Source organism: Emys orbicularis, chromosome 10, assembly GCF_028017835.1.
Source record: "Emys orbicularis isolate rEmyOrb1 chromosome 10, rEmyOrb1.hap1, whole genome shotgun sequence".
NCBI lineage: Eukaryota > Metazoa > Chordata > Testudines > Emydidae > Emys > Emys orbicularis.
In genome coordinates this window covers 3,948,534-3,972,930 of record NC_088692.1, presented here as the reverse complement: position 1 = coordinate 3,972,930, position 24,397 = coordinate 3,948,534, and the positions used below count along the sequence as shown (strand labels likewise).

General features: G+C 43.1%; 1 protein-coding gene across 1 annotated transcript; it reads right to left on the bottom strand.

Annotated features, from left to right (window-relative positions):
- Window positions 1–141: 141 nt before the first annotated feature.
- On the bottom strand, window positions 142–22,454 carry ZNF598 (zinc finger protein 598, E3 ubiquitin ligase). The gene is made up of 12 exons (XM_065411665.1): window positions 22,272–22,454; window positions 16,589–16,701; window positions 14,433–14,562; window positions 12,103–12,314; window positions 10,593–10,810; window positions 9,910–10,027; window positions 7,768–7,946; window positions 6,825–6,906; window positions 5,286–6,052; window positions 3,839–3,974; window positions 2,542–2,686; window positions 142–2,360 (listed from the first exon to the last, which is right to left on the bottom strand). The coding sequence occupies exons 1-12, from the start codon at window positions 22,452–22,454 to the stop codon at window positions 2,013–2,015; spliced, it is 2,631 nt and encodes an 876-aa protein (XP_065267737.1). The 3' UTR covers window positions 142–2,012.
- Between the last annotated feature and the right edge of the window lie 1,943 nt (window positions 22,455–24,397).

The following is a 24,397-nucleotide window of genomic DNA, read 5'->3' as shown; positions in this document are numbered from 1 at the left end:
ATGTATGGGAGTAAATAAAAATGTTTACAATTTTTGTATTGATCTTTTGAAAGAACAATCTGTGATTGTGTATTTTCAGTGTCCGTGTACCAACTGCAACTTATTTTCAATAAAGATTTAAAAATTAATAGATGTGGCCTGAAAACTCCAATAATACTTTATTTAATTATGTGAGCACATGGAACAACGAACCTGCATCAGGCTAGATAGATGGGTCACTTCAAGTTCTCAATCCCCTAGGTGAGGACTACATAACGGTTTGATAACACAGAAGAAACTAACTGAAAATAAAGGGAAGACATAAGATGCTCTTTCAAAGAATATGCATTTCATCACCTCTGAACTTTACAAACCAAATTAAGCAACAAGGGGAAAGCAGTTTACATCATGGGTCAATAGCTAACAGATAAGCATGTAAGTGCTTTCACAGTGAAAGTACTTTTTAATTGTGGTAGCATGACCAACGTAAAAATACCAATCTCTACTGCATGGGAAATAGAGATTTAAAACTTAGGAACAATAATTTGAAAACATTAACCTTTGCTATATATACATGCATAATATACACAATCATGCAACAAGATACACCCCTTAGAAAATCATTTTTCTTCTCCATTTCAGGGGATATAGCCTGGCCCTATGAATAATGGTACAAGATCAGGTACTCCAAAATATCCTGAGTTATATGAAAACAAATAACCCACAGATAGTGCAGTCTGGCATCAAGCAAAATCAATAATAAAAGAGAAGGCAAAGATCATTCATTTCTGTAGCCAAGACTAATGCTTCAACAGCTCAAGCTCAGTTTCATAGAAGTGCTGCTTAAATAAAAGCAGTGTCTTGTCGCTCAAAAATTAATTTTCATTTGTATTCCTATGTGGTAAAAATTAAACATGGTCTGCCATGATTGGTGTGCGTCAGACACTAAGAAGCTACAGCTATGAAAGTGCACCACAGGAAAGCTTCTCGACACTCCCTCGAGTTAACGCTGCTGCTGGAGGAGTTGCTTCAGATGATTGACAGATCCCCCCCAGCCCCTCCAATTGGGATTTATAAATGCCACGTGGTAGGAGCAAAGCTCCTCCAGACTGTTGTCACCAAGGGAGTCCCAGGAAGTAAAACACTCCTACAATTCTTAACAGCTTATCCCCTTCACTGCAGACCACTGCAAACAGATAAATGCACTTAAAGGCACTGCAGAATACCAGAATGGTCAGCGACCAGCAGCATTTCATGTTCCAATATGCTGTTTGTTTTGTGCTAACACCATTAACACATCCAAGAAATCAAACATGGCAGTTGTTAAATAAAATTATGAACAAAATGCCCTTTGAAGAGGATAAAGCTTTGAACGCTACTTTACTACATGCAGTACTACAAAGTAAGTTTCTTTAAAGAACACGATTACATAGAAAGTCAGAGGCAACTTCAAATCCCAGGTTCAACTAATCACAGAGAAAGATCAGTCCAATTCAAGTAGTAGTAGTAGTATTTTAGCTTTCAGCCAGGAATATTCTTTGCTATATAAACCGCTAGGTGTTTACAGCATACATTTTAATGGTCTTATTCACCAATGTAGCAGCTTCCATCTCTCTCCCTAACTCTGCACCAATTACCTCCCTCACTCTTTGTGGCCACAAAGACAGAATATTAGCTGCAACCAGAATATTAAGGAAACCACCGTAGAGCCGTTTCCACCAATAGCAATGATAGATTTCCACCTTTTAACTGTAGTGTCTTGGAAGGTGGCCACTCGCCTGACGAACCTGCAATGTTAGCCTGTTTCTAATCAGGTGTTTAGGACGCTAACATTTTGGGTGTTAATTCGATACAGGTGTAGTCCAGTGATCCCTTTACACAGCACTTTTAGGCAGGGCTGCACTGAGCCTCCCAATGCTAACCTGCGTAAGACTACTCAACTGGCCCTCACAGTTGGCTGCACTACACTGTCAAACCTCGTTCCAAAAAGTGCACGTTTAAGATTGAGACTGTTTTATTGGTCTTTGTGAAAGCTAACTGATGATTCTGCTGATTGCTTGTAAGGAAGGGAATTCTTCATCCTCAATATGCAAAGCTTTGTGAGAGGCTATGTCCTGCTGGGTCAGCACTTGCTGACACGTCGGGCAGATGCAGCAGTCCAGGGCAGAAGCGGAGTCCATTTGCCAGACATTCTTTTTGTTCTTTTTGGGTTTGTTTGAGCCTTGTTTCTCCTTGATTCTGAAGTCATTGTGAGCAGAAAGCAGTTCTTGCTGCTTAGCTGCGTCTGGCAACAAGACCAATAACTCATTAAAGATTTTCGTGAAGTTCTCTCCAAGCAGCTCTCGGCAGCTTTGGTAATACTCTGCCGCAGAAATTAGCCCCTTTATTTAAAAGAGAATCAGGACAATTAGCAACGAAAAGGAAGAGTCTACTGACCGAGGGTGAAATTCATCCCTCGGTACCTCTAACCACTCAACCTCACTGTTCATTTGTTGCCTCAACCCTCAATGAGCTGACAACCAAGTAGGACTTCAAATATTTCTAAGGGTTTCCACTACTTACCTGTCTGAACTGTCCAGAATGAGTTTTAAATTGATTGAATCTAGACTCATCACTTTGAAGAAATTCCTTTATAGACTGTATTAACTGAATGTTCCTTTGTTGAAAATTTTCTGGTATCAAGTAAGAGCCTCGACAGGGTTTTGGCCTGCATTTGGAAAGAAAGTGAATTAACACTCCATGCAATGGAAAGTGACTGAAAAATGTCTTCGATTTGTTACAGTGGCCCTTGCCACTCTCTCACCACGGGGTATGCTACCCGCTTCACCCAATTATACACGGAACTCCCATTGGCAACATGCACCCATCCCAAGGAGATGCTGGAATGGCATCACCTAAGGATTAGGGGATCTGCTCCCAGTTCTTCCTGGATGGGGAGAACACTTAAAATGCAAGTTTAATCTATTCTTGATCCAAACTGGCCTGATCTGAAACACGCTTCATGAACTGTGTTAACTAACTGATACAAGTCACAAAGGCCTTGTGCATACTGGGACCAAAAGGGGAGTTATTTACAACCCAAGATGTCTGCATGTGGAGGACAGTTATCTCGTGTTAGCAATCTTAATGGAAAACAAAGAGAAAACAAGGCAGCAGCATATTGCAACTACTAGAGTGGAGGCAAATTCAAGACTCTGCTTATTGCTCCAGCAATAAGGACTCCAGCAATATGGAAGCAGAATGGAAAAAGGTTTCTGATCTACTATCATAACCCAACCCACTGCCCCAGTTACTTAAAGAGCATGGTGGCATCAGGTGGAAACTCCACAAATCCTAAGTAATTAAAAACCCACTTTCAAATTCAGCTTGGTGTTTACAAACCATGGGTGTGGGTATCTTATGCAGGGAACTTTCATATGTTTGTGCAACACTAGAAGTGAGCCGCTTTCTTTGACAGCAAGTCATGCTTCCCCTGGTGAGATGGAGTCACTATGCAAGGTTTTTAAGGATTTCTTGTTGTAGGTTTAGGGACAAATATGAGGGACTCTGAGCTGGTTACCCCCCCCCCCCCAAAAAAAACATGCATGTTGCATCTGTTTAGACTTGCTCAGATTCAGACCTATCTACCAAAATGTAACTGACACCTCCCTCTCTATACATCAGCAGGAATCTGACTCACAGACCCTACAACAGAGATCTGAATCAGGTCCTTACGTTTGTATACTGCCGGCCTCTTAAACCTCACCTGTTCAGGCTAATCACCCCAAAGCAGCATGCAATATTAAGAAGCCCTACATGGAGGAATTGAAGCACAGACTGTGTGTAGACTAATGTGAATTCTCAAAGCGCTTTTACTTACTCGTTCAGAGATGTAGTGGCAGGATCAGAGACACTGGTGGATGGAATAACAGTAAAACCTGGAGGTGGTTTACTAACAGGCACTGACAGCCCCGGAGGCGGAGGGGGACTCTTTAATAGCGCCACAGAGATAAAGCCTAGATTAAAACAACACAGAATGGGGAGGAAATTAGTGCACTGTCTATGCTACACAGCCCATCATCTCTCAGATCCACTCCTTCCCTTCCCTCAAAAGTCTGCCGAGATGCTACGTTACCATTTAGAAGATCCAAACAGCTCAAAAGGTACCAGTGTATCTGAAGACAGTTCAAATGAAGGGATTAATCTGCTGTTTCACAGGCCACTGAGCCTAGTCAGACCAAGAGATGCTACGAACTGGCTGTTCTTCTGACACAAAGTTCAAGCCCTAATTCTTGATTTACTGCTTCCACAGAAAGTGAAGTACAAACATGCACTGGTGGCAAACACATTTTTTACATAATGGAACAAAAGGCAAGATCACAGCTTTACTTCACCTGAACCACACAACTGACATTTTCCAGCAGGCTGCCATCTGGCATTACACATAACAGAGAGCTCTACTACCAATGGCTGTTGTGTTGCCACCTTCATGAGATGCAAGTGCCATGTGGTGCACTGGGTGTACGAGAGACACTGAACTACGGCAATCTGAAATAGTCGCTACCAGCTCTCAACCTCTCAGTGATACTTTCCGCCAAAGCGCAGATTCTTCCCTGCCATTTAGGTCATTCTTTTGCTCTGGGAGAGCTCTCAGCATGAATTTTCCACTAGGAACACAGCAGGACTGTGTTTATCAGTGAACTGCCCTATCTATTAGCTATACACACAGACTACATTAAACTACACAATTCTAGGGGCCTGATTCACTATTGTGTTACTTCCCATTGTGTTACACCTATCATAGCACCACTAAAAGCAAGGGCATTACATCAGTGTAAAACCAGAGTAACTGACCAATGAAGCCTACGTGTATTTATACTGGGATCATGCTGCTAGGCACTGTTCACTCACAGTAGAAAGACAGACTGTACCTCCACAAAGGAGCTTCCAAACTAGCCCTTGAAATACGCAAGCGCACAGGTACACCTGGGATCACTCATTAGACAAGCAGGAGTGTTCAGAGGCTGGCTGCTTATCTACAAGTTACCCGAAGTGTCAGACCGAGCACAACAGCTCTGCTGTTCAATGAGGCAGGTAGGTCCCAACATTTCAATGGATTTTAACAGGAAGGAGTTTAAACTGCTCAATGAGGTTTGCTGGGCTAAAATGTTTCTACTTTACTCTCTAGCCCTGCGAGCTACAGGAAACTGTTCCCATTTTAAGAGTAATTTTGGCTACCCATGGAAGCCACGCCTCTCTCTTGCGTGTTTCACATACCCCATTCATTTGAGCTAGTCAGAATGGGACTGACTTTTTGCAGGGGTTACCTGGTGGTGGCATTCTAGATGGTCCCGAGCTCCCAAGCGCTGGGAAGTCTTCCTGAGATAAAGGGCATTGGTTAGTCACTGGAAGCTTTTTAAGGCCAGGTGGCTCTTTGGATGCACTACAAATTGCTACTGATTTTTCCACGTGACCATTCGTGACCGCTGCGGATCTGCCGGGGAGGTGAAGATTTGCAGGGGCACTTGGAGTCTGCTCAGCTTCTGCCCGTTTTTCCAAAGCTGCTGCAGGAGGCAAGGTCTCCTCTGGCAGCTGGGGAGATGACGCTCTTTGCTTCTCAACTCCCATCTTCTTTTTCTTGCTCACTTTCGTAAAAGTCTGTGAGGTGGAAGCTGCCAGCAAGGAGGATACATCCAACATTGTCGGTGCATTTCTGATCTCCTGGGTCGTCAAGCCACTGCCACTGTCTTCGTCATCGGACAGGGAGAGTTTACCGCTCTTCCTGCTTCCTTTATTGCTGTTCGAGGGGGCTGGTTTTTTGGCCAGATGGTTTGAACTGGAGCTGAGGGAAGTGACGGCTTTAACCGCGCTTTTACTGGAACTGTTGCTCCATGCAGATGTAATGTTAGACACTGTTCTAGCATTAGGCCTCATTTTGGACACCAGAGCCGGAAAGTCCTCCTCTTGAAAGGCTGTTTTCTTGGCAGCAACTGTGTATGTTAAAGACACCCCAGAAGCGATGGTGGGTGCTGCAGAAGAGGAAAGGCTTGGGAAATCTTCTTCCTTCAGCTTAACGGATGCTGGCTGAGCAGAGCTGTGGGAAGTGAAAACAACATTGTGTACAGCAGTCACACGGTCAGCACAGAGGAGAGACAAATCCACTGGGCAGAAAGAGCTCAACGTCTAACTGCAGTTTTCCCTCAAAAATACTATCGCTTAGAGGAGGCGTCGAGACTCACAAGTAATTGTGGGTAAAATTAAAATGCATGCGTGCTTACAAATAGGTCATGTGTTACAAAAGCCTTCCCACGAGATGGCACACTGCAAGGCTAGTGAGACTTCAGCAGCACGTTGTCTGGGCCTGGACTTGGACGCTGCCTTAGAAGGCTCACATTCCAGACACAGCAGAAGCAACCACAAGCCTTAGAGGGGCACTCCAGTAGCCACCAGCTTTGAGACGGTCGCCTGGTAGCCACTTTAGGGACCACCACTGGCTTCAGAGGAAGATAGCCAGCAAGTATTGTGGGAGCGTGGATGTGTATCTACTGGAGATAAACTGCAGGGCTAGAAAAGGAGTAGTGGTCCAAGAGGATGGGCTATGGGATGATTAGAAACATATCTGAAGCAACCTTTAGATCGAGCAAGTCATGGGAAGTGACAGCCTACACCTTGTCAAGCAGTCCCACTGAGGCCACGTGGGTGGTTTGGGTAGCCAGAATTTGGGGGGAGGGGGGGAGGGGGGGGGGAGTAATTTCTCAGAAATAATTTAACTTCAAATTATCTGTAGAACTATTATCTGCCAAACTCGGAACCCAAGTGAGCTTATAAACCAGACTTCACTTTGCTATGATCTTGCACAAACTTACCGTTGTAGGGGCCCTGCTGCTGAGCCAATCACTGGAAAGTCATCTTGGCTTAAAGCACCATTAGCAGCTGCTTCTTTTGGAACTTTGACAAAAAGACCAAAGAAATGCTCTTAACTAAAATTCATTCAGTTCTGCCTGGGATCTATCAACGAGCATCAGGACACCACAACTAATTCCGTTCTTGGTACTTTATGCTGCTGCTAACTGTGATATTCTAATTCAGAAAAATGGATGTGCACTTTAAACAAATGTAAAAATGCACTTTTTCATTCTGATAACTACATTTGCTACTGTTTCCCCATGTCCTGGGTTTAACTTGCAGCACATTAACTATAGTCAAAAAGAGTGACACTAAGCCACTGGTTTATATATGACAGGTTTGATACTTGACTCCAAATATAATCCAAATAAATAGAGATGTTAATGCTATACGAGTCTTCAGTGTATTTTAGGATACTGTATCCGGAATGTTTCGCACTTAGGTTACAGAATGACATTAAAACACCAGTACTTAGTATATAATTTGTTAAGACCAAAATGACCTCACTTGGAAAAGTACCACATGGCAGGCCTTAACTTTCTGATTCTAGCAATTTTACACCAATACTGGAAATTAAATTCTTCACGCTAAGGGAGATATGCAACTTAGAGAGGAGTGCAATCTAAACCTACCAGTGTCTGTACGCCAAATCAGGATGTTGTGCACACTTTGGTTTGATTATTTTGGCTGTTCAAGTATTTCTGCCCAGATCCATTTAAAATATGAACACGCTGCCGGAATCCCAAAGGAAGGAATTACATTTGGACTTGTTTCAAGGCAGGCTAGCTGTGCTGGTCTTTAATGGCCAAAATCAATTCTTTGCCATGCATTCCATAACCATTCACACCTTTGCCCATGCCTGTTGGAATTCTCTACAGCCATCAGAACACGCACACAACTAACCTGTGGCTTCATTTGAAGGCTTTGGCACTCGCTTAGTGTTGGACACTTCTGGATCCCTCAATTCTTCTTTTTTACCTCGACTGCCATCCTCTTTATCCTCAAATTGTTTCTTTTCTTCTTGCCGTTTTGCTGCTACTGATGCCCTGACTGCTGCTGCAATATCTCGGTCTTCTTCTTCCCTATAGGACAGGACAGGTCAGGTTTTTTAGGTCTAACAGAAAGGACTAATGGGCTTTTAAGCACCTTTGTCTCTCACTCCAACTCTCACCTTTAAATTTCACATTCAAACTACTTTATGTCAACTGCCTTATGCTGCCACCTGCTGGGAAAGGTTGCAACTGAAACTCAACTTAATTCATATCATCACATCCAGGTTCAGGCTCTGATGAAACAGGCAACATTCATTCACCGGACTTTTAAATTCCACATATGGTGATAACCAATATCTAAGTACAGCAGGAACCAGGATGACCATATCAGAGATGCATGGGAACACTAGTCTCTCCCATTCATTTTCAAGGTATGAAAACCTCACTTGTTAGTCCAAGTAACTCAGTGTAATATGGCTCATCATGAACTTTCAACACATGCAAGATCCACATGCGACACACCAACATATATGGTGCCTGGAGATGGATTTTCCCAGTGAAGTTACCGGTAACAAACACACCACTGATTGCCCAGCAAGAAAGAAAAATAGATGTACAGTAGGTACGAAGCTCTTAGATATTATGTGGATGAAAGGAGACAACGTGCCATTTAATTTCAATACTTAACCCTCTTCTTTTTCCAAAGCACAGGCCCACCAGAGATCTGTTAGTTCAATAAAAAAGCACGGTCCTTAGAACAGGAACTTAATGATTGCCCAAACCTAAAAAGGTTCCCTAAGCCTGCAAAGGCATGTCAGTTACTTCAGAAAATCCTACTTAGAAAAGTCAGGAATGAAAATAATTATCTTAAACCAGAAAATTCTCCGTTATACTAACCCACACGTTGGAGAGTTCAGGATAGCTTTAAGATTACAATGCTCATCTACTTTGGCAAGTGCAGAGTCTCGAAATTTCATGTAAAATACTTTTGTTTAATTGTGTGCATGGGGTGCCCAGACTTCTACCAAAAACTAGTCACATCCTTATCTAAGGAGTTGGTACTGCAGTTTCCTCATTTTTCTCACTTCCTTCCCACCAAAATACCATCACAGAGGTGAGACTGGAAAAGGGACCTCAATAGGTCATCTTGTCCAATCCCCTGTACTCTAGACCACACCTGACAGGTGTTTAAGAACAGATTAGACAAAATCCTCTCCTGATGGAGATTCCACAACCTCCCTAGGCAATCTGTTCCAGTGCTTAGCTACCCTGGCAGTTAGGACATTTTTCCTAATCTCCAAACTAAACCTCCCTTGCTGCAATTTAAGCCCATTGCTTCTTGTCTTATCCTGAGAGAGTAAGAAAAACAATTTCTCTCCCTCCTCCTTGTAACAACCTTTTATGTACTTGAAAACTGGTATCATGTCCCCTCTCAGTCTTCTCTTCTCCAGACTAAACTAACCCAATTTTTTCAATCTTCCCTCATAGGTCATGTTTTCTAGACCTTTAATCATTTTTGTTGCTCTTCTCTGGACTTTCTCCAATATGTCCACATCTTTCCTGAAATGTGGCCCCCGGAACTGGACACAATACTCCAGTTGAGGCCATATCAGCGTGGAGTAGAGCGGAAGAATTACTTCTCGTGTCTTGCTTACAACACTCCTGCTAATACATCCCAGAATGATGTTTGCTTTTTTTGCAATAGTGTTACACTGCTCACTGATATTTAGCTTTTGATCCACTATAACCCCTAGATCCCTTTCCACAGTACTTCTTCCTAGGCAGTCATTTCCCATTTTGTATTGTGCAATTGTTTGTTCCTTCCTAAGTGAAGTACTTTGCATTTGTCCTTATTGAATTTCATCCTATTTACTTCAGACCATTTCTCCAGTTTGTCCAGATCATTTTGAATTTTAATCCTATCCTCCAAAGCACTTGCAACCCCTACCAGCTTGGTATCGTCTACAAACTTTATAACTCTTTATAAGTTTATACCATTTAAGAAATCAGAAAATATTCAGCAGTAAGTTCTACAGCACACTGGGTTACTCACCTCTTATATCTCCAGCTCCCTCTTCTGTTTTGCTGCCCTCCTCGGAGTCCCGATCTACCTGGTCGTCCTTGTCTGTTATATCTGTCAACTTCTTCATAGTCCTCTCCACCTACAATACCTGACCAGGAGACATGTCCAATCATTCTCTCCGTTGTTTTTCTAATCTAGGAACATAACCCCATCGCTCCATAGGTGATTGAGAGTCAGGAAAAGTCCTTTTGTACCAGTATATTTTAGCATCTTTCAATCAGCAATCACTGATTTTATAAAACTAGCTAGCCTTTACCATTATTGCATTAAAACGCATTTAGCAGTATATGGATTCCATACATTATGGGATTGTGATTCAAGTTTAGGACAAATTTCATCTTGATGTGCAGAGATTTCCACGTACAGCTTCCAATAAAGTAAAAAATATCCATGTACCTCCCCACTCTTAGTACCAGATGTACCCCTCGGAGTACCATGGTTATCACTCCCTTCATTCATATTACCTGTATCCCAAGCAATTCTAAGGTAGACCAGAAAGTCAGCCGTGAAAATAATCCCCTTATTTTGAAATGGGATGTAATGAGTTTTCAGTCCACAAATGGCCAATTTACACACCGAGTTCCTGAAAACTTTCAAAGCATTAAGAAATAAGAAGGTATTTCTGGCAACTTATTCTTTCCAATCTGATTTACCCTCATTCCTCCGTTGGTGCCTGGGAGCATAGTTGAACTGAAGATCAATCTGTCGGTTCTGTCTGGCCTCGGCCCTGTTTTTGCTGTGGCAGGCTGTTTTGTGTGCTTTGTAATCTATTTCTGTACGGAAAGCATGAGTGAACTGTTCTGTACTGCACTGTCCCTCTTCACAAAGGAAGTGCTTTTCACGGAAGTGTTCGCGAAGGTATTCGTAATCGCTGGGAAGAGGGCAGACATCGATTGGTTAGTTCAGCAATGCAGTCAACTTAAAAGAATTGTTCATTCTTTAAAAACACTGAGTGTTGTCACTCCATTTTGCAAACTCTAGAATAGCGACCTTCTGTACTCGCTTCTGTGTGTGTCAGGACACAGAACAGTTTATTGAATGTCTCAGAGAAGTTAAACCAAATTCACTGCATGATGCCTCCCTGACCTTGTCACATTAGCCCTGCACAAAATCTCCTCCATAAAAGGAACTTTATTCAGACCTGCTTTTCCCCAAATAAATCTTAGACCGTTGGCTATTATGGGCTTATGTAGCAGAGCTGCAGAAATTGCCACACAACTGCACTCCAGAGTCTAATTTTTGTTTTTAGCCTTCAAGTGTGAAGAAACCTTAAAAGCATGAACTGGATATAAATGGATGATGGACTGTCTGAATCTGCAGACAGTCTGAAGCAAGATCTCAGACGTGTGAACTGTCCCACTCGTCTTAGTGTGTTAATGTGAGCCCTAAAGATGACAGTTTAAATGTCAACGGTTAAAATGATTTGTAGTGAAATAATCATCAGAAACATCCATCTGATGTATCGGTCCAATAATCCTAAACCATCCAAAGTCTCAAAGGCGAATTTCCCAAATATGGCTCAGATACCTGCCAAACCCTCAGGCTCCCCCGTGAGAATTAAGTACCAGCAAATTCACTTAAAAACGGAAAGCGAGGGAGCAGTAATAAATACATTGATTTTAAACACAAAAATAGAGACCAGCTGCTGCACTAATTAAATAGTTCTTTACAAACCTCCCTTCCTTTATTAAATGTAAATGTAGCCATAGCCGCTCAGCATTTCCAGTCTGCCACTGAGGACTGCTGCTGCGTTCAGCGGGATTGCCTCTTGCCACAGCATTTAAGGGCAATTCACTGCACAGCACATGGTATAATCAGTATCTCTCATGCATATATACAGTTTTATACAACTTTTAAAGCTCAATGGCTCCGTTTGCACTGATCTAGCGCTAAGCAATACATACATCCCATTTTCAGTACAGCCTGGCTGTTAGCTTCAGAAGAGACAAGCCGCCGAACAGGAGAAAAGGTGGGTCTGTCAGTCCCAGCGTTCCATCCTCAATGCAAATTCAAACAAAGATCGAAAGCAATCTGCTCACTCTTGCGTTGGGTGCCTTTGGACAACCTACGCTCAGAGCTTGAAAACAGATGCAGCCACCTTTCCATCAAGATTGAAATCTTTAACTGAATTAAAAGAAACCCACGTCAGCCACTCTCACAAACCTGTAATATTCCTGAGCACCCTCTGAATCACAAAAGTGGCAGAAATAGTGATCTCGTCTCAAGTGTTTCAATAACTCGTCGTTGTCTAAATAACGCTCATCACAGAATTTGCAAAGGGGATGCCCACGATGAGATGTGTCGTCTGGGTCCCCATGTATTCGATGTCGAGCGAGGTCTTTGCGGGAATACCACTTACGTTCATGTGTAAAGATCTTAAAGAAAGAATTACCTCATGTCAACAGAGAACTATGCAGTTTACTGATGGAGTAAATCAGGTTCTACCAGTCTTGATGTCATTGGCCAACGTTACTAGTCAAAGCAATTTCCCACTTTCAGGCTATGAACAATCTGTGGTTCAATGGTTCAGTGAATGGGTGTAAGAATTCAAGTCCCTCTCCAACTTAAATCTAATTTACATTTCACTCACCCGGAACAAGGAAAACAGACCAGTCAGTTTCACTTTTCTCCTAGTAAATTTTGTTTCATGTACTAACAATGTAGCAGTTTGGGCTACAAAATCTGTAGGAAAAGTCTTTAAATCTAAACCATCTTCTGAAAACACTTAGTATTCTGCTTACCCAAGATTGGGAAAATGTAAAATGAAATGAGTCAGCTGTTATGCATTTGGTAACATTCCTCATACAGCTACTGGGTGCCATGCCTACACACAAACATTGGCTCAGTCCACAACTGCTGCACCACTTGCCAATATCTTGTCACTACTGGCACGGAACTTGTTTCTCTAGGAAGAGAGCTTATAAAACCGAGGATACCAACAAAATACACATATATACAAACGACATTAGGCATTGATTAGATACAACTGTTTGAAAGCAAACCAAAAAATTAACATTGCCAAAGACTCTCCAAAAACTGGTGGTAGATATTCAATATATATCTAGTCTAGACCAAAGGTATTAAACTCATCTTGGGCAGGGATTACTTTGGCTTCATTAACATCAACAGACTGGAGCAGCTTTAATTCTCAATGGAACTAGGACCTTCTTTTCTGCTCTGGGCTCTTATCAATAACCAATAACAGACCCATTCTTTCTATCTACTGTCTACTTAAGTGCCCGCGTCCAGCCTGGTATTTCTTATTCAACGTCAGTGAAAGTAAAAAACGTAATCACAAAATGATGGGTGAAGAGTGCCAAATATATTTTCTTCATGCTCTGAAGGAATTCCTTCCCTCTGCATTAACCAGTGCTGATGAGTATCAGTCATATTGGAGGTTAGAGGTTACAAGTGTTCTTTCAGCAGCAGCTGGTGATTTTAGCTGAACCACTTTGGCTAGAGTGCTGCTTTCTACTCTGAAAGCTCAAATTTAACCTTTCAGATGGTATAAAGTATTAACTGCCTAGCTCTACACACACTCAGACTTTAAGACCAGAAGGGACCATTATGATCATCTCCATTATGATAATCTAATCTGACTTCCTGCACATTGCAGGCCACATAACAATGGCCATTAAAAACAGAATCCATGTAGGGAAAAAAGATAGCAATATGCAGTTTTAAGGCCCACTGCATAGTGACCTGTCAAGGTTAGAGACAACTCAGTTTTCCAGTGGAATCTAGTGTTGCAAAACAGGTGTTAAAACAGTCAGTTATCGCATTGTGTGTGAGCAAGTTAAGTACTGCTGTTTCATCCCGTGTCACCACGACTTTATAGCAAGATACAACAGATCTGCCTCTGCACAGCCACACAGGGTAATGAAATACAATTCTATTCCTTTTAACTTGCTCAGGTGATTTCTCATCATATACATGAACTCACTGCAAGTTCTAAATACCTCTGAGTTGGTTTTGCTCTTGAGGAGGACTCTCAGGTCCTATTATGCACCTTGTTCTCTGAATTGGCGCTGAACTTTTTTAGAATTGGTTTTGGGTTGGTTTTTTTTAAAAAAACACAAGTGGTTCTACAGAAAGCAGATCTCTATAGTCAGACTTTCTGATGTGACTGCAAGCAGGAAATTAGACCCATGGCATTAATCCACACCTGGGGTGGAGCTAACGTCATAAGGTTTTTTGAGATGGCGGGGCTATAAATATATATATTTAAAATAGAATCCAGACTGAAAGCCTTAGATTTCCTTAATTAACCAATTTATGACAAGCGGTGGTTATAAAATGCTGCAAGTCACTCAAACAAAATTGGTGGGGTGGAAGAAACTTCTACTGGGTCATTGATTCCATTTCTCCACCGTGTCCTCTTTTCCGTTCTGCCCCTCCCTCTCCAGCAAGGCTCCTACAAACTTACAGTTACACAGATTCCCATGCAATGAAGTCTCTTTTTCCCTGCCCTAAAGCACATTTGTATGGCTCACCTTCAGGTGTTTAACACACAGTTTACAACAGAAGAGCTCATGCTGTTTTCTCATGTGCTGTTCCAAGTCCACAACTGTGTTGAATGGCCGCACATCTGGACACAGAGGGCATTCATGCTGCAGTAGCTTCCTAAAGGACAAAGATATTCGAGGAAGGTTTATCAAGGTTATTTCAAATCCCATCCCAAAAACCTACACTTCAGAAAAAGTACCTACACTTCACTGAAAAGAAAAATGTTTTATAAGCAACAGTGTTACTTTTTTTTAAGCAGTCACAGCAATTTCTAACTCAAGGAGGTTAGGATTATGCTTATTCCAAAAATACCCTCGATCATTCCAGGAGCAAAACTGAAGTAAACTATATGGAAGCTTGAATAGCAGGAGGGGAGCAGTACAGCTACTGCTTGAAAAGTGATACAATACAAGAGTGGCACGGCCTATGAACAGGCGGTAATGTGTTAGAGGATTCTAACACAAGGGTGTGTTCTCAACTTCCTCCAAAGGTAACGGTACCAAGTTTGCAGTTTAATCTGTGATTTGTTAAAATCCAATCAAGTTAAATCTCTTCAACAGGCAACAACTTCATGCAATATTGTATCTACATGATATAGTCGAACAGTGACCTAATCTGCAGCTAATTCAATATGAGTGTAAGGGGGCGGGAAAAGGAAAAGCCCTAGTACTGAAAGAGGAAACAAGTAAAGCACCATTCTCCAAGGTGATAGCAGAAGCAGAAACACAGGCCTGGCTATTAGGGAACAGCTTAATGGGTTTAGCTCCTGACTGTCATTCTGCAGCTATTCCTGGCATTCAGAAACCTCAGCAACAAATCACTGGGTTTGGCTTTCAAAAACTGTGACATTTCTAAACAGACACATCATTACAAAATACAACTGCTCAGAGCAAACGTATTTAATTCATCAGAATGCATTTCCTACTTATCCTGTAGTCATTTACTAATAATAGGAGGCAGCAAGCAACATGTTTCTGGAAACACTTAGTACAGTGGAACCGTATCTCACTTATCTGAAAACTCCTCAGACAGTTAGTATAGCAACATCCCACAACATACTTCCATTTTCCATTCTAGGTCAGAAGGCCACCAAACCCACTATCCAATCCAGCAAACGCCAAGCCGTAAGAGAATACCGACGCACCTATTGAATCCCGTCCTTGGGCCAAACAAGACTGAATGCATTGCACTAGTCTCCAAGAAAAGGCATTGGCTGCATTTACTCCTCAGCCCTATACCCTTCCATGTCCCGTCTCCTGTCCCCTATCTTTCCATTTAGCTGATCCCCCTCCTAACTGAATCCACACAAAAAACCCAAACATTGAACTAACATGACATTTGCTGCCATCCCATTGTTCATTCTGCTTGTGTTACACTCCTTTCCCCCACCAGTCTGTATTGTCTAATTAGCTCTCCAAGACAGGGACTTACAATCTATCTACTACTCCGTGTGAGGCACTATACAAACACAATGCGGTCCCATTCTTGGTTGGTTCTTAAACACTATGAAAAAACATGATTAATAAATCAGGTGATGATATTGTTCTTACTAACAGAGACAGCACCAATATAAGGAGTAGAGGTCACTCAGCATCTTGCTCATGGCCGCAGGTGGGAAAGACGGAAAAGTGACTTTTAATGACAAATCACATATTAAGCCGCTGAAGACCTAGGATTTCAGACTTAAAGATGTGTCCGTTTTGCAGCCCCAGGTCTCTTGGACATTTCCAGGCACACATGTTCAATTTTCTCCATTCTGCAGCATGGTACAAAATACACACATTGCAATGAAATTTCCACAAGCCGAGTCTGCACTGTTTTACCTAAGGGCAGCATGCATTTCCTGTTACATACTGAGGACAAGGTATTATTTTAGAGATGTCATATTAAAGCCACAGGCTACCTGCTGTACCTGCCTAGGATCCTTTTTCTAATCTGTCTACCCTCATCTTTCTGAACTCAATATACCCAGAAATCAACTGAAGATGCCAGGGTTGTTAGGCTAAGACAAAACCACAGCTATAATCAAGGTCATCTCCTAGGTGTGCTTCCTGTTTCAAAGCCCACTGCTCAGATGACCCAAGGAAAAAAGGAAGGGAAAATAGGATAATGCTAGGAAGGAGAAGAGAATGCTAAGTTTTACCTATACAGTGCAAAAACTTTTCCATCAGCAAAATAGATGTCATATTTCTTCTCATGCTGCAACTGGTTGATTGGTATTGTTGAAAAGGATGCAAGCTTCCTTCCAAAGACCACCTACAGACAACAAACAGGAAAGATTAGAGAAAGCACATATGAAGTTGTATGTTATTGTGGTCTACACTCGATCACCATTATAACCGAAACTTGTTATGAATATTGGTAAGTGTGTATTGAATCCCAGACATACTGAACACTGTTTCCCACCCCACTCCCTATGTGCTGCTGGGAGATAATACAATGAACTTTTATGATGTAAGTGCTCAGTGACATAAGCCAGAGTCTCATCAAGGAAACAAGCTAACAAGAGTCAATAAGAAAAAAAATGCAAAAAAGATTTTTTAAAGGATTAGTAAATTCAGATGCATCCTGTGTAAGTATTGTTTACAAAGAAACGAGCAGCCCAATAAAAAGAAAACATAATTCTCTTCCCTAATAAACAGCCAGCCAAGAACAGAGAAACATAAAGGAATCACACCAATAATGCAACAGTCAGAATCACCTGCACCAATTCAGACAAGTTACAGTAGATCTCTAATTGTTTTTCAGTTGACACTAGGACTGCTACTGTTCATGAAATACCTCACAATAGCTCAATAGCAGGTCTGAGGTACTGTGTGTGCATGTAGTATGATCATTATGAGTCTACTGGCTTCTTCCAAAGTAATATCATTTAACCAAAACAGTATTCTCCATGACATATCCCTAAATGTGCACATGACTCAAACAAGTATGGCCTGTTTTCTTACTCCATTATACACTACACTGTCGTTCATCTTTAAACCTACTTTCATCCGCCCCAAACACTATGTTGATTCTATGACCATTACTTTTGCCACTTCAGTCAGCATTAGTGTGTCACCAGAGGATATTTAGTCATACTGACATTCCTAGCTGCCTTTCCTGATCACACACAAACACTATGCTACTAACAGACCTATTCTACAAAGCAACCCAGCTGTAGTGCCTATAGCTCCACTCTTTTCAGTCAAGGACTTACTTGTCATTTGCCACAGTCTATCCTGATTTTTCCCCCCCACACACACAACAATACTACAGGTGGGCTAAAAAGGAAGTCTGTAGCCACTAAAAAACAAAGACAATATCTGGAGCAACTATGAGTGAGGAAGGATGGCCCAGTGGTTAGGACACTAGCCTATGACTTGGGAGACCCAGGTTCAATTCCTTGCTCCACTAGAAACTTCCTGTGTGACCTTGGGCTAGTCACTTAGCCACCCTAGTACTACCTCACAGGGGTATTGTGAGGCTAAATACACTAAAAATAGTGAAGTGCTTTGAGATCTACTGATGAAATGTGCTATATAAGAGCCAGGGATTACAATAAAAGGATTGTTTGAAATAATTCAAATGGGTGAAAGATGGCATAAGGAACAAAAGCTGAGCCCACAAAATATAGCAATTACTACAAAACGGAATAGCTGCAAAGGTTAATGCCCTGTCCACGTGGCTAAGACCACCAGCTGGTTTCAGCAAAGACAGAAATATATCAGTTTGCTGCTCCCTTGGACAGCAGCAGGAAACTAGATGCTTAGAGGTAATAAGCCTACAACTATAGGGTCTATCCCTGCGAGCATGCTTAGGTTACAGCATAGGCGCTTTCCTTGCCAAGCAATTCACCCTAAGCTACAGATGCACTAGGTTTGAACACACTGGTACTTGACATCATATTCAGCCTCAGAGAGCGTGAAGAGGACCAACAGAAAACGTACCACCACCTCAGACAGGTAGGCACACAAGTCTTAGCCAGCCAGAGAGGTTCCAGTCTGTCTGCAACTCTAGTTAGAAGGAACGCAGGCTGCTGGAACAGCACACCCCCTTTTATAACCTTGCCCTCAGAAGGTTTGAGAACAGGGAGGGAAGGGGCAGGAGAGCGCTCTACCAGCCAAGCTGGACTGCCAGCACATCCCAGGAATGGGAATATGTAAAGGCTCGTCACAGAATTTACTTCTATCCCAGGCCTTGAAGCAGACCCAGAGGATTATTCACACGTGCAGAAACTACCAGACTGAGACAAAGCTTTTATCCATTTTCTAAAATACTTTCCCCAGCAACGTTACCTGCTACTCCCTCTAAGCTTCTTTGTAGGAGACTCCTCTTTCCACTACCACCTTCATTTAAATGTTATGTTCTGAAATCAGGCAGTTTAATGTCAAATAATCATTTCTCTTGCACCTGCTGTTAGTTTAACTTCATGTTTCATAGTTGTGATCATCACTAAGTGAATGTAGAATGTCCACCTTTTATTCACTCTCATTTCATGTACTTAAGCTTTGTTCTCATTCCACCATGTGGATAAAACCACATGCACTTGACTGATTACATATTTACCAATCTGCATTTCCTCACCTTGGTGGGTGGATTAAACCAAGATCTTCAACCATCAGAATACAACAAGACAAAGACAGAACTGCAGAAGATGTACGTAGTCTGGGTAAAAATTATCATCCTATCAATATCCCTAAATAGAATTTTAAATCAAGTGGTATGGCATTCTAAACTATTGTTAACAAATTTACATAGTAATGAGGAGAAAAACAAACAATGGACTTCTGGCTTCCACAAACTCTCGGTCTCCTATGCACATCGATAAACGATCTTCACATTGCTAAAATGCTTAGAGTAATTGAAAAGCAGCCAATGCAAACAGTTTATTTGGGAGGAGCCCTTCATTTGGCAAGGAAAAAACAACTGTTCAGACTTAATTTCCTAGCACCTACAATTCATTGTTAGAATACCATTTCAATCAGTCAATTTGGGTGTTAATTATTATTTCTTAAATGGCTCAGATCTCTCCCCACATCAGTGCTGCACAAATAATAAAAAACATTTTGAAGGCTGACAATTTTTAAATGTGAATTTAACATTCTTGAAAAACAGCTTGTGGCTCTGGAAACTGAAGTCTTGTTTATAGAACAGGAAGCACTAGCACAAGCTTCTCCACGCTGCCATCAAGGTGCCTCAACTCTGACCCAGAGAACCTCCCCTTCAGGGTAAGAAGGCTGTTAAGACTCCATTCATCTTTTTGACTTGTTTACTGAGACCGCCAATGAAAAGTGTTAATTACGGTGTTCTTAGGGACGTGAACATTTTTCTTTGGAAACTGGACTGAGATCCTTCAAACTCATTCCACATCAGTCACCAGCCATCAGAGGCTCACTACCAACCCTGGCTGTACTCAAATCTCCAACCTAGTGATGAATGGCTGATTAGTTCCCTGGCACTTCCAGTCCCCAAAGATTATATTCTTAATATTATGCAAAGAGAAGTACCTGCTGATATTGACACTCTGAGAAAAGTAGATGGAAAATACACTAAATCTAACATCAAGTGAGGATAGGTAACAGAATAATGGAGTAAATATGAGTGAAAATATGAACTGCAGACAGGAAGGGCAATCCAGTGGCTGGACAGGGAATTAAGTCTGTAAAAATGGAGAACTGGGAAAGCAGTGAGGAACCATGACAGCAAAGAATGTAGCATGCATAAGTGGCAAGTAGTTTCTACCATGGGAAAAGATCAGCATCTTCAGGGCCAACTACCTTGAAAGTTCAGTAATTCAATATGGTTCCAATATCTTTTATCTCCACAACTACATACATACCAGGATGATGTCTGGACAAGTCAAAAGTTTGTTGAGAAGAGAGGCAGAAATTCAGAAGAGGTTTGTTGAGCAGCAGAAAGCTAACACACAGAGGCTGCTCCAAAGTCACCCTGCATAAATTCACGGGTCTGAAAACCCAACACATTTCATTGTCTCAGGATGTACATTTGAAGTAATAATAATAAAAGGATATTGCACATGCTGAAGCATTATCTATATTGCCTTTTGCACTGACCCAGAAATCATCTCATCCTCTCTGAAGAACTCAAGTGGGAGAAAGTTTTCTTATATTTCAAAAATAAGCTTGTTTGCCACCTTGCTACATTCTTGCTCCCCTTCCAAAGAGACATTTCAGATTATGCAATTAGATAACTGGATGTGGCTGACTTGCTCTTGTGCACTGCAGTAGGAGTTCACAATACTGATTTGTAAAGAAGGGGTCAATTTCAACATATAAAAGCACATTAAATAAAGTTCAGATAAGTTTTTTCCTTGTTTAAAGAAAGCACTGCAGAATCCTCCTACTTGAAGGAGCTGTAAAAGTAGATACGTCACCATCACGATGTTTTGTAATACAGGACTTGCGCAAGTCCAGAACAGAGCATGTAAAACACCTTCCCCCAAGCTTAAAATCAAAGCAAGAATCCAGCAAGGTTACAGGCAGACTGATTCAGTGTCGCCTTAATACTAATACTAGAGAACAAGGATAGGTTTACTTAAATATTTAAAATAAAAATCAAAGAGGAGAAATAATCTCTTAATATCTTGCTTTTCAATATCCTTCTCTTTGCACCTGAACAGTAGCTGCATCATTAGGGGCAGAGCTCAAGGCCAAGCAATATACCCAGAAGTGAAGCTAGAAAGCTTTTCTATGTGAAAGAAATAGAAAGGATTTCTCTCTAGCTACAGATCTGATTTAGCCATAAACTATTCTAGGATCCATCATTTCCACAGTCTGACCTCCAGCACAAATTTGTTCAGCATTTCAGTGGCCCACAGAAGTAGAACCCATGTCCAGAACAGCTGTGTGACCATATGGGACAACATCATCAATCCTCTTTTCTATTAAAGTTTGCTTTAACAGGTAAACTTTATTGGCAGGGTTCCTACAACTCCATGAGTCCCAACACACTAATTCCCAACTTGGTGGTTTTGTTAGTGAGACAGAAACCTCCCTTCCTCAAGCTAAACCGGCTTTTGTACTACTGGCTGTGTGTATCTTGGTCTCTAGGGTGTTACCAGACAAACAGGGTGGATCTGGGTCCCCACCCTCTATATATAAGGCTGTCTTTGCTCTTTGTTAGATTAATTAGCTTTTATAGTCGTGACAGCTCCAAACCCCAAGTAGAACAAACAGATGGTCTCTGGAATGATAAATAATACTTAGCCCTTCTCCCTGGGAACATGTTACCATATTTAGCCCTGCAGGATTCTCCATACTAGATCAGCAGCCCATGGATCTAGCTGGGTTGCTCAGCCTGCCAGAGAACACTTCACAACGAAGAGGGAGGCACCATGTCCTGGCTAGTACCCTGATGGCTGGGCAGTGCTGTGCCCTTGGCAGCCCAGAGGGATTTCTTCCCGCCCCTGCAGCGAGGGGTCTCGGATCCGAGACGCAGAGTCTGAAGGCCCCAAAGGTTTCGTCCCATATACCAGACCCTGCCCCGCAGCCAGCCAGCCAGACCGACCCACACTGCTCACCTAAAGCAGGAACTAGGCCACGCGACGGCAGGGCACTGTCTAAACTACCCCGAGACCTTGTTCAACCCAAGCAGCGACTCGAGTTACAGCTGCTTCAGCTTCCTCCCGCGGCGAGACAGACCCACCCGGAGCAGAGTGTCCACGTGGGAAGTCACACCCTGCCCAGCCCCGCACAGCCCCGATCCTGCCCTGCGGCCCCGGGACCCTCCCCGGGCCGCCCTCCCCCTTCTCATCCCTCCACCCCGCTCCCGCCCATCTCGCCTGCCGCCCCCGGCCCCCTCCCGAGCGCTCTCCCCGGCCTCACCTGGCCCAGCTCCTCCCGGCACACCGCGCAGTACCGCACCCCGCACAGCGCCCGCATCCGCACCGAGCAGCGGTAGCAGATCGGGTGGTCGCAGCGGCCCAGCGCCACCACCTCCAGCTCCCCACAGCACAGCACGCAGAGCCCGTCCGGGGGACCCGCCGCCGGGGACGGGGAGGCGGCCATGGCGCCCCGGACACGCCGCGGCCTAGGCCCCGCTCAGCCTAGCAACCGGCCCGGAGCATAGAGATCCAGCCGGCCTAGAGCGCCGCTCCAAACCGTACGCAACTCTCCGGCTGGCGCTCCTCCGACCATAGAGATCCCGGATGCCGGCCCAGAGCGCTGTCTTCCCAGCACCCCGCTGCCAGCGCCGGCCTCGCCTAACCATAGAGTCTCCGCTTAGAGCACCAACTCCAACCCTTTCGCGGCCAAGGAGATAGGGCTAGAGCGTCGCCACTCCTTCATCTCGCTGCCCAGTACTCCTCCAGCATTCTGACAATAGAGACGCAACCTAGAGCGCCTCCCTCCAGCCCAGCGTCTCTCTACCCATCACTCTCTGTAACCATAGAGAATGACTATAGAGTGCCCCCGCTGGCAGGCCCCCTCTATCCCTGCTGACAGACCTCCACTAAACTGGAGTCCTCCTCATAGGGACATTTCACCCCAATCCTTGGGGACTTAAGGGCTGGAATCAAATATTTACCATCAAGAGATGCAAACCCACTGTCACTATGACGACCACCCAGGGAAGGGACCCCTCATCTTGGTGACCCAGCCTGAGGGCTTGGGAGTGGCCCAAGAGCACCAGGAGAGCCCACAGGTGGCCTGTACCTTCTTGGTGCCTGGCCTCAGGGCCTGTGAGGCAACAGCCACATGCAGGGCCTTGTGCTGTGTGAGGTTGGCACCTAAAAACCAGCCTCAGCCTTTCTCACTCAGGAGCCTGGGCACTCACTTTGCCCCCTGCCTACAATGGGCTAGTGAAATGCTTGGGATTTTCTCCTCAGATGAACCCTCCCATACCCCACCCAGCCTTGAGGATTCTCTCTGCCTTTGGACAGAAGAGAAAATATTGACATTAAATACATTTAATGAGAAAAGTGACCAGTCCTCGATGTAAAGTGAATCCAGGCAATACTTCCAAAGGGGGGAGTATTCACTCTGTGCCCTTCCTGGACTCTCCATCCTTGCCCCCTTATTCTGTCCAATGCAGTTTTCACAGTTTGGCATCCACCCTGGCACTACCAAAAATCCAGAGATGTTCCAAGACAGCCCTGGAGAGCTGAGGAAATCCCAGAAATGTGTCTGATGAAGTGGGCAGAAGTCTGACGAAGTGGGCATTTACCCACGAAAGCTTATGCTCCAATACATCTGTTAGTCTTTAAGGTGCCACAGGACTCTTTGTTGCTTTTTACAGAAATCCTGTATCTCAAGCTTTTGGTGAGGATAGATATGGCACTCAGTCTATGACACAATGATATTTTTCACAACCTGTGGTGATGGTTTTGGAAGCATCCTCACCACATTGCAGCGTGATGACCAGTTAACATAGCATGATTATGTTCTGAAACAAGTTTTGATCCTATTGGTGCTGTGAAAGAGCAACACAGCAACTTGACAGATATGTTTAGCACACAATGGACAAGATCAGCAATCCTGCCTCTCAATCTGATATAATACTGAATACGAATCCTGACTAGCATATATAATCTGCTGCAGTAGTTCTCAACATGGGGGTACGCAGAAGTCTTCCAGGGGTACATCAACTTATCTAGATATTTGCCTAGTTTTACATCAGACTACATAAAAAGCACTAGCGAAGTCAGTACAAACTAAAATTTCATACAGACAATTACTGCTTATACTGCTCCATATACTACACAATGAAATGTAAGTACGATATTTATTTCCAGTTGATTTATTTTATAATTATATGGTAACAATTATAAAGTCAGCAATTTTTCAGTAATAGTGTGCTGTGACACTTTTGTATTTTTATGTCTGATTTTGTAAGCAAGTAGTTTTTAAGTGAGGTGAAACCTGGAGTACACAAAACAAATCAGACTCCTGAAAGGGGTCCAGTAGTCTGGAAAGGTTGAGAACCACTGATCTACAGGATGCAGGGCCAGCTC